General features: G+C 38.5%; 1 protein-coding gene across 1 annotated transcript; it reads left to right on the forward strand.

Moving 5' to 3' along the window:
- The first annotated feature begins 10,872 nt into the window (after positions 1-10,872).
- Positions 10,873-13,335, forward strand: LOC113109058 (immunoglobulin superfamily member 2-like). The gene is made up of 3 exons (XM_026272589.1): positions 10,873-10,954; positions 11,450-11,818; positions 12,114-13,335. Exons 1-3 carry the CDS (start codon positions 10,885-10,887, stop codon positions 12,614-12,616), a joined length of 942 nt encoding a protein of 313 aa, XP_026128374.1. The 5' UTR covers positions 10,873-10,884; the 3' UTR covers positions 12,617-13,335.
- The last annotated feature ends 2,349 nt before the right edge of the window (positions 13,336-15,684 follow it).

Below are 15,684 nucleotides of genomic sequence, written 5' to 3' on the forward strand. Positions count from 1 at the left end.
AGTCATTGGGAAAAGACTCCTGCTGTACTCGCTTGAGAATAAGGATCTCAGCTTGATTCCCTGTTAGTTCCTGGATTTCGGCAAATCTATTGCCAACAAAAACTTTGTAATGGCATGATTCCGAGTTCAGCCAGGTAAGAATAGTGGAGGAGTCTGTCCACAACACCGTGGTCTCAATTTGCAAAGTCAATTCCCTCTGAAGCAATCTGGCTAACTGAGCAGCCACAAGAGCTCCACAAAGTTCCAGTCGAGGAATGGAATGAGAACATTTGGGTTCTACTCGGGATCGAACTAGCATGAAAGACTGGTACACTTGGCCTCTTTTGTCAGTGGTCCTCATGTATGCCACAGCTCCATATGCCTGTTCTGAGGCATCTGAAAAGATGTGAACTTCATGTATGGCACCATCCTTCTCCACCACAGGAGGGACATAAGTCCTAGGGAGGGTTATGTTTGGTAGGTACTGAAGTTCATTCTCCCAGATGCGCCATGACTGCAAAAGTTCATGAGGTAAGTTTGGATCATCCCAACCCCTCTGCTTATTCCATAGCTGCCTAATGATGACCTTGGCTTGAGTAGTGTACGGCAAAAGAAGTCCGAGAGGGTCATATTGAGTGGCTAGGACCTTGTAGATGTTCCTGAGGGTGGGAGTCTTATACACGACAGGGCGGCTCTTGAATGACAGTTAATCAGTCTGCCAGTTCCAGTGTAGACCTAAGGTTAACTCTGATATGTCGGTCTTGTCTTGAGCTAACCAAAGTTCCAAGCTCTCAGCTTGAGCTTCTGTGGGTAAGTGACTCAGAACTCCGGGAACATTGCTGGCCCACTGTCGTATCTCAAATCCAGCTGTAGAAAGCATCTCTCTCAATCCGTCAACCAGATACCTCGCCACTTCAGGGGTGCTCAGACTCTGAAGGCAATTGTCCACATAAAACATTTCTCTACTGAGAACCTGATGGACTCATCAGCCACACTGTGCTCGGTCACATGGCGCTGCAGAGCATAAGTGGCACAGCACGGACTGCATGCATCTTTCCGCCATAACAAGGGTGTTGCAAGTCGAAGAATGCCGTTGACTTCTGTGCGGATGGTCTTGGTTTCGAGTAACTTTGAAGCCTCCTGAACTTGTTTAGATCGAGTCACCTCTTTCTCATCTCTGTGTGGAACAGTTTCTATCTGCCAGAGCCTTTGGACATTCTTAAAGAGCTAATCTTGAGGTGGAAGGACAGATGTCAGCCGGCATTGTTGGCAGGATGCAGGCCGCCCCATGAATGATGCAGGGTGCAGGAGGGTCCATCCCAGGAGTGTGAGGACAGCAGCAGGTCCACCTGGAGAACCTAATCTAGCAGGTTCAATTGGGGTAATGAGATGGGGCTGATCTGACCCAATCAGAAGTAGAGGCTTTCATCTTTTTCATCTTTCATTTGCAGGATGGGAAGACCATGTAAGTTGTGATACTTCTTCTGCAGCTGATCCACAGGATAATACTGTCGTGACAAATTGAGGCTATCAGCAGTGAAGGCATGTTCAATTTTGTAAAGTATTTGAGGCTTTTGGGTTGAGGATACTTGGAAGGAGATAGATGACCCACGAAGAACTTCAATGTCTTGTCGAACAGTGTGCAAGGAGAGATCTTCAGGTGTACCCTGTATGCCGAGGGCTTTGGCAGCAGTAGGGAGCAAGATGGTCCTCTCAGAGCCATCATCCAGAAGTGCAAATGTATCTAAAGTGTGGTCTTCATAATGAACATGGATAGGTACTACCTTCAGCATGACACAGTTGCCAACCACTGGTTTGTCCAGGTGAAATCTGTCTGGAGAGGAATTGGTAAGGCAGGTTTTCTCAATATTAACTATATCCTCTTGGGAAGATCTAACGTTTACATGGTGTAGAGGTCGAAAGTGTTTGCCTTGACATAGGTTGCAGGGCTTCTTCAGGTCACACTGAGCAGCGTGGTGAGTCCTGGCACAGCGCCAACAATGATTATTTTCTCGAGTCCAGTCTTTGGCCTGATCAGTGGTAAGTTTAGCAAATGCTTTGCACTGACTCAAGTAATGCTCTGTGCTATCACAGAATGGGCAGAACCGTTTCATTTCACTTGACTTGGTCCTTTGAGTAGTACCCTTCTGAGGTGATAAGGAAGTTAAATTATGAGCCTCTCCAACTCCATGAAGAATGACTACAGTCCTTTTACTCTGTACAGGTCGGAAAGTCTTGACGGTCTTGAGCTCCTCATGAGGCAATTTCAACATCAAAGTCATGGCACCAAGCTTCATAGCGGAGCCAGTTTGAAAGGTCATGCAGAGTAGGTACAGTTCCAGGTTGCCGGAACTGCTCAGAAGGAAGTTTACTCACAAGGCGTGCAACATGTGACCCACATTTCAATTCAATGTCACCTTCAGGTCCTAAAGTTTTTTAACAAACCCACCAACGACTGTACCTGAAGAGCAAACTTCTGGAATGCAACAGTATCCCCACGCCTTACATCAGGGGCTTCCAGAACACTAGCAATTTTCCTCAATGCTAGTTGGTGGGGCTGACCAAACTTCTCATGGAGGGTCACCATGGTGTCAGTATATGGGGTAGGCGAGTTCAGAAAGGCATCCGCAATCAGCTTAGCTTCATCCAACTTTAAATGGTCCACCAGTATTTGATACTTAAAGAGTTCAGTCCCATCTGGAGGAAGCAAATTCTCTAAAGCAATTCGAAGTCTGGCGAACTCACTTGGATCTGGCCGGCTGAACTTGGGGATGGTAGGGGTAGGCCCTCTATAGACATACTCTGACCCTGAGTTGTGGGTAAAATGTGGTATATTGGACTCTACTTTAACTGCAGGTGTTGGATGACTTGGCTAAGCTGGCATGGTTCCATATCGAGGAGAAGAAACTGGGATTTGAGCCTGTGAAGGTTTATGATATAAGGACTGTGCAGTTGAGGATAACAACTCTCTGAAGACTTCAGGGGTTGGTGGCGGAGGTAGCACATCTGTAGTTTGAGAATAATACTGAGGAGGCAGATATGATTGGGAAGATTGAGATTTGGAGGCCTTTGAGTACCTCGGTACCTCTCGTTGGTATGTAGCTGTGCTGGGTTTTGATAACTTTAAAGTCTCCATGCCCCTTCTCAGTTCTAACTCGGGATCAAGCCAGGGTGGAAGATCAGGCCATTCTTTATCCTCAGCTGGTGTGGCCTGCTCTGTCTGGTCAACGTGGCAAGAAGGACGGGATGGCAATTTGGGATCTGATCGCACTGGAGGACTATCATGGCTTTCACTTGGACTGAGCTCTGCTCTCAAGGCTTGAGCAACTTTAAATAGTTCTTTGAACTCAGTACTAACTGCTTTCAACTCCATTATGTCATCACGAAAGGCTTGGTGTGTCTGCAGCAGCTGTGCATTCTCTCTGCGAATGGCTTGTAGCTCATTATAATACTCAGGCTTAGGGTATCTGGGCTGCTGGGCTGACATGAATGACTGAGGTAGGTTTTCACTGTGCTCTGCAGAACTGAAGCTTGGTGATCTCAACCGAGGGCCTGTGGGAAGTGCAGCATCATCACAGAGGTAATTAGGATCGTGCCACGATGACTGGAGAGGTGTCAAATGGGCTTGTACCTCCCAGGGGGGTGAGATAGCATGTTCAGTTACAGCTCTCCCACCTACATACTGCACTTCGAAGTCATGGAGTCGTACTGGTGGACGTGTTTGGCGTTTTGGTCTGGATGTTCCAACGATCTCCTCATCAGATTCCATGGTACCCGGAATGAACACTGCATCCGGCTCGAAGGACCAGTTGTTGGAGAGGAAAGAGACTGCTAGGTTTGGGTTCTAATTATCAGCAGTATACACTCCTGGTGTGTCGGTCAGGACACAATGAATGAGGAGACTGGAGCTTCTTTCCAAAGTGTATTCAAAATTAGTCTAAAAATAACAAAACATAACAGTATAAGTAAAACAGCTTCACAGATAAATCAGACACTTCTTAATCAAGAATAACAGCATTTTCATTATAATCTAAATAACAGCTGTAGTTTTCAATATGCAGAGGATGCAATTAGAGACAATATAACTATTGATCTGGTCCCACAAAATGGTTTCAGTCCTAATATATTAATAAATCCAGGTCCATTAAACTGTGCATCAATTCTCAAATAACATCATCAAAAAGGAAGCAATACTGGTTAATCCTTACACAGTATCAAGATATAACCAATTACTATGTAAACTGTAACATCAAACTCTGTATTTAGCAGAAATTGCACATCATATCTTGTTTATCTATCGAACGATCACACGTGAATCGTTACATGCCCATACATGCCTGTGTAAACTACAATGTTAAATAATACACTTCAATATATATATATATATATATATATATATATATATATATATATATATATATATATATATATATATATATATATATATATATATATATCTATATATATATATATACACACACAGGTCCTTCTCAAAAAAATTGCATATTGTGATAAAAGTTCATTATTTTCCATAATGTAATGATAAAAATTTTACTTTCATATATTTTAGATTCATTGCACTCCAACTGAAATATTTCAGGTCTTTTATTGTTTTAATACTGATGATTTTGGCATACAGCTCATGAAAACCCAAAATTCCTATCTCAAGAAATTAGCATATTCCATCCGACCAATAAAAGAAAAGTGTTTTTAATACAAAAAAAGTCAACCTTCAAATAATTATGTTCAGTTATGCACTCAATACTTGGTCGGGAATTCTTTTGCAGAAATGACTGCTTCAATGCGGCGTGGCATGGAGGCAATCAGCCTGTGGCACTGCTGAGGTGTTATGGAGGCCCAGGATGCTTCGATAGTGGCCTTAAGCTCATCCAGAGTATAGGGTCTTGCGTCTCTCAACTTTCTCTTCACAATATCCCACAGATTCTCTGTGGGGTTCAGGTCAGGAGAGTTGGCAGGCCAATTGAGCACAGTAATACCATGGTCAGTAAACCATTTTCCAGTGGTTTTGGCACTATGAGCAGGTGCCAGGTCATGCTGAAAAACGAAATCTTCATCTCCATAAAGCTTTACAGCAGATGGAAGCATAAAGTGCTCCAAAATCTCCTGATAGCTAGCTGCATTGACCCTGCCCTTGATAAAACACAGTGGACCAACACCAGCAGCTGACATGGCACCCCAGACCATCACTGACTGTGGGTACTTGACACTGGACTTCATGCATTTTGGCATTTCCTTCTCCCCAATCTTCCTCCAGACTCTAGCACCTTGATTTCCAAATGACATGCAAAATTAGCTTTCATCCGAAAAAGTACTTTGGACCACTGAGCAACAGTCCAGTGCTGCTTCTCTGTAGCCCATTTCCTGCACACGCCTGTGCACGGTGGCTCTGGATGTTTTTACTCCAGACTCAGTCCACTGCTTCCGCAGGTCCCCCAAGGTCTGGAATCGGTCCTTCTCCACAATCTTCCTCAGGGTCCGGTCACCTCTTCTCATTGTGCAGTGTTTTTTGCCACACTTTTTCCTTCCCACAGACTTCCCACTGAGGTGCCTTGATACAGTGTTTATACTTGACTAACTGGGGCCCAGGTCAGGAAGCAGACAGACTGGCTAAACCGACCGTCTGCTAGCTGCCTCCCGTCACAGAGGTCAGTTAATTCTCAGCACATAGAGACTCTTTCACCTAGATATCACACTATAGAGACTGTGTCTGTTCCTCGAACTAGAAAATACAAAAAACGTCCAAACCAAGTTAAGGTTAACAATTTAATTGAGGTTCAACAAATAAAAAACAAATGCAATATGGATAAACAAATTATAAAGATTTGGCTTATTGAATATCAGATCCATTTCTACGAAAACACTTTTTGTAAATAATATGATAACTGATCATAATATAGATGTGCTCTGTTTGACAGAAACTTGGCTAAAACCTGATGATTACATTATTTTAAATGCGTCCACCCCCCAAGATTACTGTTATAAACATGAGCCGCGTTTAAAAGGCAAAGGGGGAGGAGTTGCTTCAATTTATAACAACGTTTTCAGGATTTCTCAGAGGGCAGGCTTCAAGTATAACTCGTTTGAAGTAATGGTGCTTCATATAACATTATCCAGAGAAACCAATATTAATGATAAATCCCCTGTTATGTTTGTACTGGCTACTGTATACCGGCCACCAGGGCACCATACAGACTTTATTAAAGAGTTTGGTGATTTTACATCCGAGTTAGTTTTGGCTGCAGATAAAGTTTTAATAGTTGGTGATTTTAATATCCATGTCGATAATGAAAAAGATGCATTGGGATCAGTATTTATAGACATTCTGAACTCTATTGGTGTTAGACAACATGTTTCAGGACCTACTCATTGTCGAAATCATACTCTAGACCCTATACCATCTAAGCTCCTAAAAGAGGTGCTTCCAGAAGTCATAGGTCCTCTTCTGACTATAATTAATTCCTCATTGTCATTAGGATATGTCCCCAAAACCTTCAAACTGGCTGTTATTAAGCCTCTCATAAAAAAACCACAACTTGACCCCAGAGAACTTGTTAATTATAGACCAATCTCGAATCTCCCTTTTCTGTCCAAGATACTAGAAAAGGTGGTATCCTCACAATTATATTCCTTCTTAGAGAAAAATGGTATATGTGAGGATTTCCAGTCAGGATTTAGACCGTATCATAGTACTGAGACTGCTCTCCTTAGAGTTACAAATGATCTGCTCTTATCATCTGATCGTGGGTGTATCTCTCTATTAGTTTTATTGGATCTTAGTGCTGCGTTTGACACAATTGACCACAACATTCTTTTGCATAGACTTGAACACTTTGTTGGCATCAGTGGAAGTGCATTAGCATGGTTTAAATTGTACTTATATGACCGCCATCAGTTCGTAGCAGTGAATGAAGATGTATCATATCGATCACAAGTGCAGTATGGAGTACCTCAAGGCTCAGTACTAGGGCCGCTACTCTTCACGCTTTATATGTTACCCTTGGGAGATATCATCAGGAAACATGGTGTTAGCTTTCACTGTTATGCTGATGATACTCAGCTCTATTTTTCCTCGCAGCCCGGTGAAACACACCAATTTGAAAAACTAATGGAATGCATAGTCGATATAAAAAATTGGATGACGAGTAATTTCTTACTGCTAAATTCAGAAAAAACAGAGGTGTTAATCATAGGGCCTAAAAACTCTGCTTGTAATAACATAGAACACTGTCTAAGACTTGATGGTTGCTCTGTCAATTCTTCGTCATCAGTTAGGAACCTAGGTGTGCTACTTGATCGCAATCTTTCCTTAGAAAGCCACGTTTCTAGCATTTGTAAAACTGCATTTTTCCATCTCAAAAATATATCTAAATTATGGCCTATGCTCTCAATGTCAAATGCAGAAATGTTAATCCATGCATTTATGACTTCAAGGTTAGACTATTGTAATGCTTTATTGGGTGGTTGTTCTGCATGCTTGGTAAACAAACTACAGCTAGTCCAAAATGCAGCAGCAAGAGTTCTTACTAGAACCAGGAAGTATGACCATATTAGCCCGGTCCTGTCCACACTGCACTGGCTCCCTATCAAACATCGTATAGATTTTAAAATATTGCTTATTACTTATAAAGCCCTGAATGGTTTAGCACCTCAGTATTTGAATGAGCTCCTTTTACATTATACTCCTCTACGTCCGCTACGTTCTCAAAACTCAGGCAATTTGATAATACCTAGAATATCAAAATCAACTGCGGGCGGCAGATCCTTTTCCTATTTGGCACCTAAACTCTGGAATAACCTACCTAACATTGTTCGGGAGGCAGACACACTCTTGCAGTTTAAATCTAGATTAAAGACCCATCTCTTTAACCTGGCATACACATAACATACTAATATGCTTTTAATATCCAAATCCGTTAAATGATTTTTAGGCTGCATTAATTAGGTAAACTGGAACCGGAAACACTTCACATAACACCGTACTTTCTACATCATTAGAAGAATGGCATCTACGCTAATATTTGTCTGTTTCTGTCTTATTCCGAGGTCACCGTAGCCACCAGATCCAGTCCGTATCCAGATCAGAGGGTCACTGCAGTCGCCCGGATCCAGTACGTATCCAGACCAGATGGTGGATCAGCACCTAGAAAGGACCTCTACTGCCCTGAAAGACAGCGGAGACCAGGACAACTAGAGCCCCAGATACAGATCCCCTGTAAAGACCTTGTCTCAGAGGAGCACCAGGACAAGACCACAGGAAACAGATGATTCTTCTGCACAATCTGACTTTGCTGCAGCCTGGAATTGAACTACTGGTTTTGTCTGGTCAGAGGAGAACTGGCCCCCCAACTGATCCTGGTTTCTCCCAAGGTTTTTTTCTCCATTCTGTCACCGATGGAGTTTCGGTTCCTTGCAGCTGTCGCCTCTGGCTTGCTTAGTTGGGGTCACTTCATCTACAGCGATATCGTTGACTTGATTGCAAATAAATGCACAGACACTATTTAAACTGAACAGAGATAACATAGCTGAATTCAATGATGAACTGCCTTTAACTATCATTTTGCATTATTGAGACACTGTTTTCCAAATGAATGTTGTTCAGTGCTTTGACGCAATGTATTTTGTTTAAAGCACTATATAAATAAAGGTGATTGATTGATTGAATACAGCACTCTGGGAACAGCCTATTTGTTCATAAATTTCTTTCTGTGTCATACCCTCTCGCTTGAGGGTGTCAATGATGGCCTTCTGGACAGCAGTCAGGTCGGCAGTCTTACCCATGATTGCGGTTTTGAGTAATGAACCAGGCTGGAAGTTTTTTAAAGCCTCAGGAATCTTTTGCAGGTGTTTTAAAGTTAATTAGTTGATTCAGATGATTAGGTTAATAGCTCGTTTAGAGAACCTTTTCATGATATGCTAATTTTTTGAGATAGGAATTTTGGGTTTTCATGAGCTGTATGCCAAAATCATCAGTATTGAAACAATAAAAGACCTGAAATATTTCAGTTGGTGTGAATATATATGAAAGTTAAATTTTTAACATTACATTATGGAAAATAATGAACTTTTATCACAATATGCTAATTTTTTGAGAAGGACCTGTATATATATATATATATATATATATATATATATATATATATATATATATATATATATATATATATATATATATATATATATATATATATATATATATATACATATATATAAGGGCCGGGACTTTAACGCGTTAATTGAGATTAATTAATTACACAAAAAATAACGCGTTAACTCAGATTAATTAATTACAGAAAACAAAAAATACCGCATTTTTAATAACTTATTTTTGCACCGCAGAACGTTTCTCACTGGATGAGTTTCGGCGGACCGATTATACTGAAGCACCAACTAGCATTCGCATATCACTGCAGCACATCGAGCCTCAAGTATCACCTCAACGCAAAACATATAGCAGCTAGCATGGACTTTACACTTTATGTTGAACTATGTATTATTTTGTTGGTGCAACTGGCAGTTTATGTTGAACTCTTTATTGTTTTGGCCAAGGTTATTGAGAGTTGGACTTAGTATGTTATGGCCTCTGAAGCAACAGAGAGATGTTTTCTAATAGTCAGTGTTTCCAATGTTCTGAATGTAATTGACAGTATTGTGTTTTACTTAAAAAACACTTTACAGAAGGTTCCAGCACCTATAAGCTTCCTGAATTTCTGAAATGTACTATTTCTAAATTGTTTCTAAATATGCTATTGCTACACTTAAAGCTGTGTACTCGCTTATTATATACATTTTTCTACATTTTGAACACAAACAAAGTTACGGACCACAGCTCTGGTTGGTTATTTTTTACCAGGAGCGATGGAGTTTCTGCAAATGGCAATAGGACCACTGGGAGGAGCCAGAGGAGCTTGATTTTTTTCACAGATTATCTGTCTCATATTCTACTGTCAGGACATAATGACAGGTTTAATAAATATGTGAAAAATATTAAAATGCGATTTCGATTAATTAATTACAAAGCCTCTAATTAATTAGATTATTTTTTTTAATCGAGTCCCGGCCCTAATATATATATATATATATATATATATATATATATATATATATATATATATATATATACACGTATATATATATATATATATATATATATATATATATATATATATATATATATATACACGTATATATATATATATATATATATATATATATATATATATATATACACATATATAAATATATATATACACATATATATATATATATATATATACACATATATAAATATATATATACACATATATACATATATATATATATATATATATATATATATATATATATATATATATATATATATATATATATATATATATATATATATATATATATATTAATAATGTCCCAGTCGGTTGCAGTATGCACTTTTTGTAGTCTGTACTTTGTTTTATTTTAAACTTTTTATTTTATTTTTTATTTTTTTGATAGTTTTTTTTTTAACTTTTTTCATCCAGTTTTAGTATTATGTTAGACTATTTAAGATTATTCGATTATGTATAGTCTTTTGCTGACTACAATGTGAGTTTTGTAGTTTATGTTGCCTTGTGTGTAGCACCATTGTCCCGGAGAAACGCTGTTTCATTTTACTGTGTACAAGCTGTATAGAGCTGAAATGATAATAAAGACTCTCTGACTCTGACAATTTGAGGACATTAATGCATGTGAAGATCAGTGTGGTGCGAGATGACAGGAAACCATATTTATCTCACTTGTTTCCTCTTTAAGTGATGTCGTAGGCTTTTGCTTCAGATAACATATATCAGGTTTAGGTGAAACCTGTAATAACTTAGAAATAAGAAAGCAAACGGATCATTCAGTTTAAGGATGGTAGACTTCTGGTGCCAAAAGTGGAAGCTGCCACTATTGTTGTGTCTCACAGGACTGCTTCAGTGGGGTAAGACTGAACTGAATCACAAATATAAACCTTGACTTATTTTCTCTGAGGATATAGACGTTTTGGGACATTATTTAATTTTCTCACCATCATGTTAAATCAAATCCAATGTGAGATGCAAAAGTCTAGTAAACATTCAAGCTGGTTTTCCCATAGAATGAATGTGGATGGTGATTACTTTCCCTACCATAAAGCTTTAAAAATGAAATAAACGTTACATGCAAGTGGTTTATATGACTCAGGAAATATAGCTTTTGAAACTTTGTGACATTTAAGGGTTTTTAACTAAAAATTAACTTTGCTGGAGCTCTTAAATCATGTTTGCACTTCTTTTCTTTGAACTTTTTATCAATTAAATAAAGGTTAAAGAGAATGAAAAAAATCAGAGATTCTTGATTTTATTTTATTTTATTTCGCAAAATGTCTGGAACTGGGGTTGTATTTCTGTGTAAAATATATCTGATATTAACCTGTCTAATGCTTCTCTCCACACAGATCTGTGCAGTGGTCAGATTCAGGTCCAGATCCAGGAAGGTCCTCTGTATAGAGTGAAAGGATACCCCATCTCCATATTCTGTAACGTTACAGGGTTTACAGGACCATCTGAGCGGGATTTTGAGTTCATTCTCAAGAAACAAAATATGGAGTTAAATATAATCAGTACCAAAGACCCAAGCTTTGCCTACGGAATGTTCTCCGGTAGAATAAGAAAAAAAGAGATTTATGTTGAAAGGCTGTCAGGATCTTCAGTTGTCTTGTGGATCAAAGATTTGCAGGAGAAGGATGCAGGTGATCTGCTCTGTGTGACCAAACACACAGGTGGTGCATATTACGGAGATTATGATGATGAAGCAAAGCTTAATGGTAAGATATCTATTTATTTTCAGGGTTTGGGTGATTAATGAGATGATCTGAGAGAAATCTATTCTTTAAAATCCATTCACATTCCCATGCATCCCAAAAGAAGGCGTTTGGCTGTAAGTTATATTCATATTAAACACTACTGCATCATCCTTCAGTCACTGATGTAGTATCAGCTGATATCAGTTCTCTAGATGCTGGTATGGCTTGAAAAATGCAAATTCGTCAATCACTTTTTTTTCACTTTGTTATAACATTTCCAATGACAAAAAAGGACAAAAGTCTGTTTTCTCCACAGTGATAGCAGACACCCTGGAGGCATCGTACTCGGGCTCTCCCTCACAGAGCTTGTCTGAAGGGGATCCTCTTCAGCTTGAGTGCCAGGTCTCCAGCCAGACTTTTCAACACACTCATCTGTCGGTCACCTGGTTTCTTCATGATGAAGATGACAAAAACCCCCGGCCAATCATTACTCTGGACAAAGATCTGACTGTAAAGCCAGGAGCTGGATTTGAGGATCGCTATCGTGCTGGTCTTATCAGCATGGATAAGGTGGAGGACACAACCTACAGACTGAAGATGCCTCAAGTGCAGCAGTCCGACCAGGGGAAGTTCTTCTGCAAAGCCATTGAGTGGATCCAAGACCCAGACCGTTCCTGGACACAGATTGCCCACAAAACCACCAAGGCATGCGATGTGGAGATTAAGTTCTTAGCCTGCACCCTGACGACGGCGTCCTCAACTCCCATTGTTCGGATGTGTCAATATACAAATAGATTAAATGGAACGGGACAAATTTAATCTTGACAAACTATGTATCATTATAAAGATTTATGAATAACGAGTCATAAACACATCCACAGCTGTAAATCCCAATTTAGTTAGGAAGGTAAGGGTCCACTGAACGACATCTCATGGAGCCCGTTTAGTCCAACGAAGCAATAACTTTGTAATATGGTTGATAATTTCTTTGTTTACATTTCAGTTCTTCAGGGACAGAATTGTTTATGTCAGTTATGGAATAACTCACACTCAGAAACTGTGTCTTGGTAGTAAAAACGGCATGGTTTTGTAGCGTACAGTGTCAGAAACAGAATGAGACGATCCACAAAAAAAATAAAAAATAAAGATAGGCGGAAGATTGTTTATCTTGCGATATAATAGGGATAGCCTTTTTCTTTTTTTGTTTTATTTTTCAACAGTTTTCATATATGTGTGAGTGTGTTTTATGTTGAATGTACCTGTATCTGCATGATTTCCAACTGTTTTTGAGGACAATTTTTGAAAAGTACAAAAGTACAACATGAAGTCATGAAAATGGCATGTTATTCAAGTAGTTTTGTATGTCACACTGGAGGAAGTTTCAAGGCTATTTTGTGCATTAACATTTGCTATTTTGTGCACTTGCATTCTTTTAATAGACTATTTTATTCAAAGCAGCTTACAAAAAAAACTGTTGTTTTTTAAGTGCCATCCGGTGTATGCAACTTTTAAAAGTATAAGCTAGCAAATAAACTATAGAGCAGACGTAATTAGATAAGTACCTTTGTTTGTTTTAAATTAGATAAGAGATTGCAAAGGTGTGTCTTCATCTTAAGAAAGGGAATGTAACTACTGCATTCATGAATAATTGTTTATCCAAATCTCAAAAAAATGTATTTACATTTCTCAGGTCTCCTGTCCTGATTAACCAGATTTTTAGGGATTCCCAGCAAATTGTTCAATTATTGAACAATGAACGAAATCATAAATGAGCCAGTCACTCCACTTGAGTCAAGACTCACTGATAATTTATTATTAATAGAGAGATATTGCTTAGAAGATAAAAAACAGTACCGCGGGTAAACTTATTTTCCAATCATTTTCTGAGGTGACGTTTTCATGGGTTATTGATATGGATAGTCTAAAAACAAATGAATGAGATAGCAGAAATTCATATCCAGTTTGCCAAAAACATAAAATAGTTATTCGAAAAGCAATAAGATTTTGGTAATGTTACATTTAAGTCTCACTACAGGGCAACTAAAACATTTTACTTGTAGACCAGCATTCCAGTTACATGAAATGTCTTATTCCGTGTTCTTATTATATATTATATAATATTTTGTATGAATGACTGGGGAAAGAACATATCTGAGAAGGTCAATTTCCAATTGCTATCAGATAATGTGCTTCTATAAAGTGGCAGTACCAAAGTTCCTCTCTTGAGGACTCATTGATGCATTCCGTTAATTGTGATTGCTCATTCAGAAACATTACAACAGTTAATTGTTGAGTACTGTATTCTTTATTGGTGCTGTCTCTTCCTGTTCTAACAGTACATGATATCTGTCAACACCTAAATGTCTGCCTTTATTTCCATGTTGATTTTAATGGAACACATCTGTCTAAAAGCAAGTCTGGAAAAGCTGTTTAACTTGTCATGTGACACATCAGGGGCCGGTTGGGTAAACAAAGCCATTATGTTAAGACTGTGAAAAACTAGCAGTTAGTCAAGAGATAACCAGTCTCATATTTCTTATTAAAATTGGGCCAATGTATGTTTTTTTATCTGACTTTAAACAGTTATGACCAGTCTAGAGAAAGACAAATTAGATGCCTAACTTTTTAAGACTAGTCTAAGCAGTTTATGCAACCGGCCCCAGGTCTTTTATTAATTTGACCAAATTTGATCAATTAAAGGTGTTTACCACAAGGACAATAACTATAATAACTATTTTAGCATTGGAGCCAACAAATGATAAAGTTCTGTTTATTGTTATACACACTAGAGTAATGTTGTCTCCAACCACTAGGCCACTGCCAGGGGGAAGTTGTTGCCTAGTGGTTAGAAAGTTTGACTCCTAACCCTAAGATTGTGGGTTCGAGTTTTGGGCCAGAAATACCACTACTGAGGGTAATGTAGGGTACTTGAAGGTACTGAGCCCTTGAGCAAGCCAACGAACCCCCAACTGCTCCCCGGGCACCACAGCATACTGTAAATGATGCCCACTGCTCTGGGTGGGTGTTCACGGTGTGTGTCTGTGTGTTCACTGCTGTGTATGCGCACTTTGGATGGGTTAAATGCAGAGCACGAATTCGGAGTATGGTCACCATACTTGGCTGTATGTAACATCACTTCCACTTTTGTGTCACGTTCATTTATTGTCAGTGTAATTTTTCATCATGTGATAAATTCAAATTTTTATTTTCTTACAGGATTTCTAACAGATTACCTAGTCCTTCTCCATCAGCTCTCCACAATAGCAGCCCTTCCAAAAGCAACCATATTGCTATCTCTTGTGTGGCACATCTGCTTAGCATGTCTGCTTGTATTATTTCTCCTCCCATCTCTACTGTGAACACTCCTGTCACTATCACCATCCCACCTACTGTATTCTACATGCTAACTAATTCAAAATGGTAATGTAAAAATGTTAATTTTTATTTATAAAATTATAATTGTTATTAACTGTTTTAGTTAGTAAATGTCTTGCATTTATTTACAGAAGCGATCAGTGATTACAGGAGATTTAGAGGCAATAATGTGAAATATTAGTCTTAATATTTTTCTAATTAGTTAATCACTTTTAAATTGAAGAAAATAATATATTGTAAGGCTGGAGCCTTGTAACTCCTGGTTTGTAAAAATATTATTTGACAACTTATAACAATCTCTGCAAACAAATCGTTACATATTTTTGTCTGTACCTATTAGTTACTTTATCAATCAGTAATTTAACTATAATATATTATTTTTATAATAACTGCTTTTTTGTTTTTATTTCTTCATAGTTCCACAAACTGGAGAGAGAGAATGGTTTTATGGGAATTATGTTTGTCTGAAAGGTTTTACATATCAATAAACACTGATATGGAAATTACTACAA

Source organism: Carassius auratus, chromosome 9 (assembly GCF_003368295.1).
Source record: "Carassius auratus strain Wakin chromosome 9, ASM336829v1, whole genome shotgun sequence".
In the NCBI taxonomy this organism is placed as follows: Eukaryota; Metazoa; Chordata; class Actinopteri; order Cypriniformes; family Cyprinidae; genus Carassius; species Carassius auratus.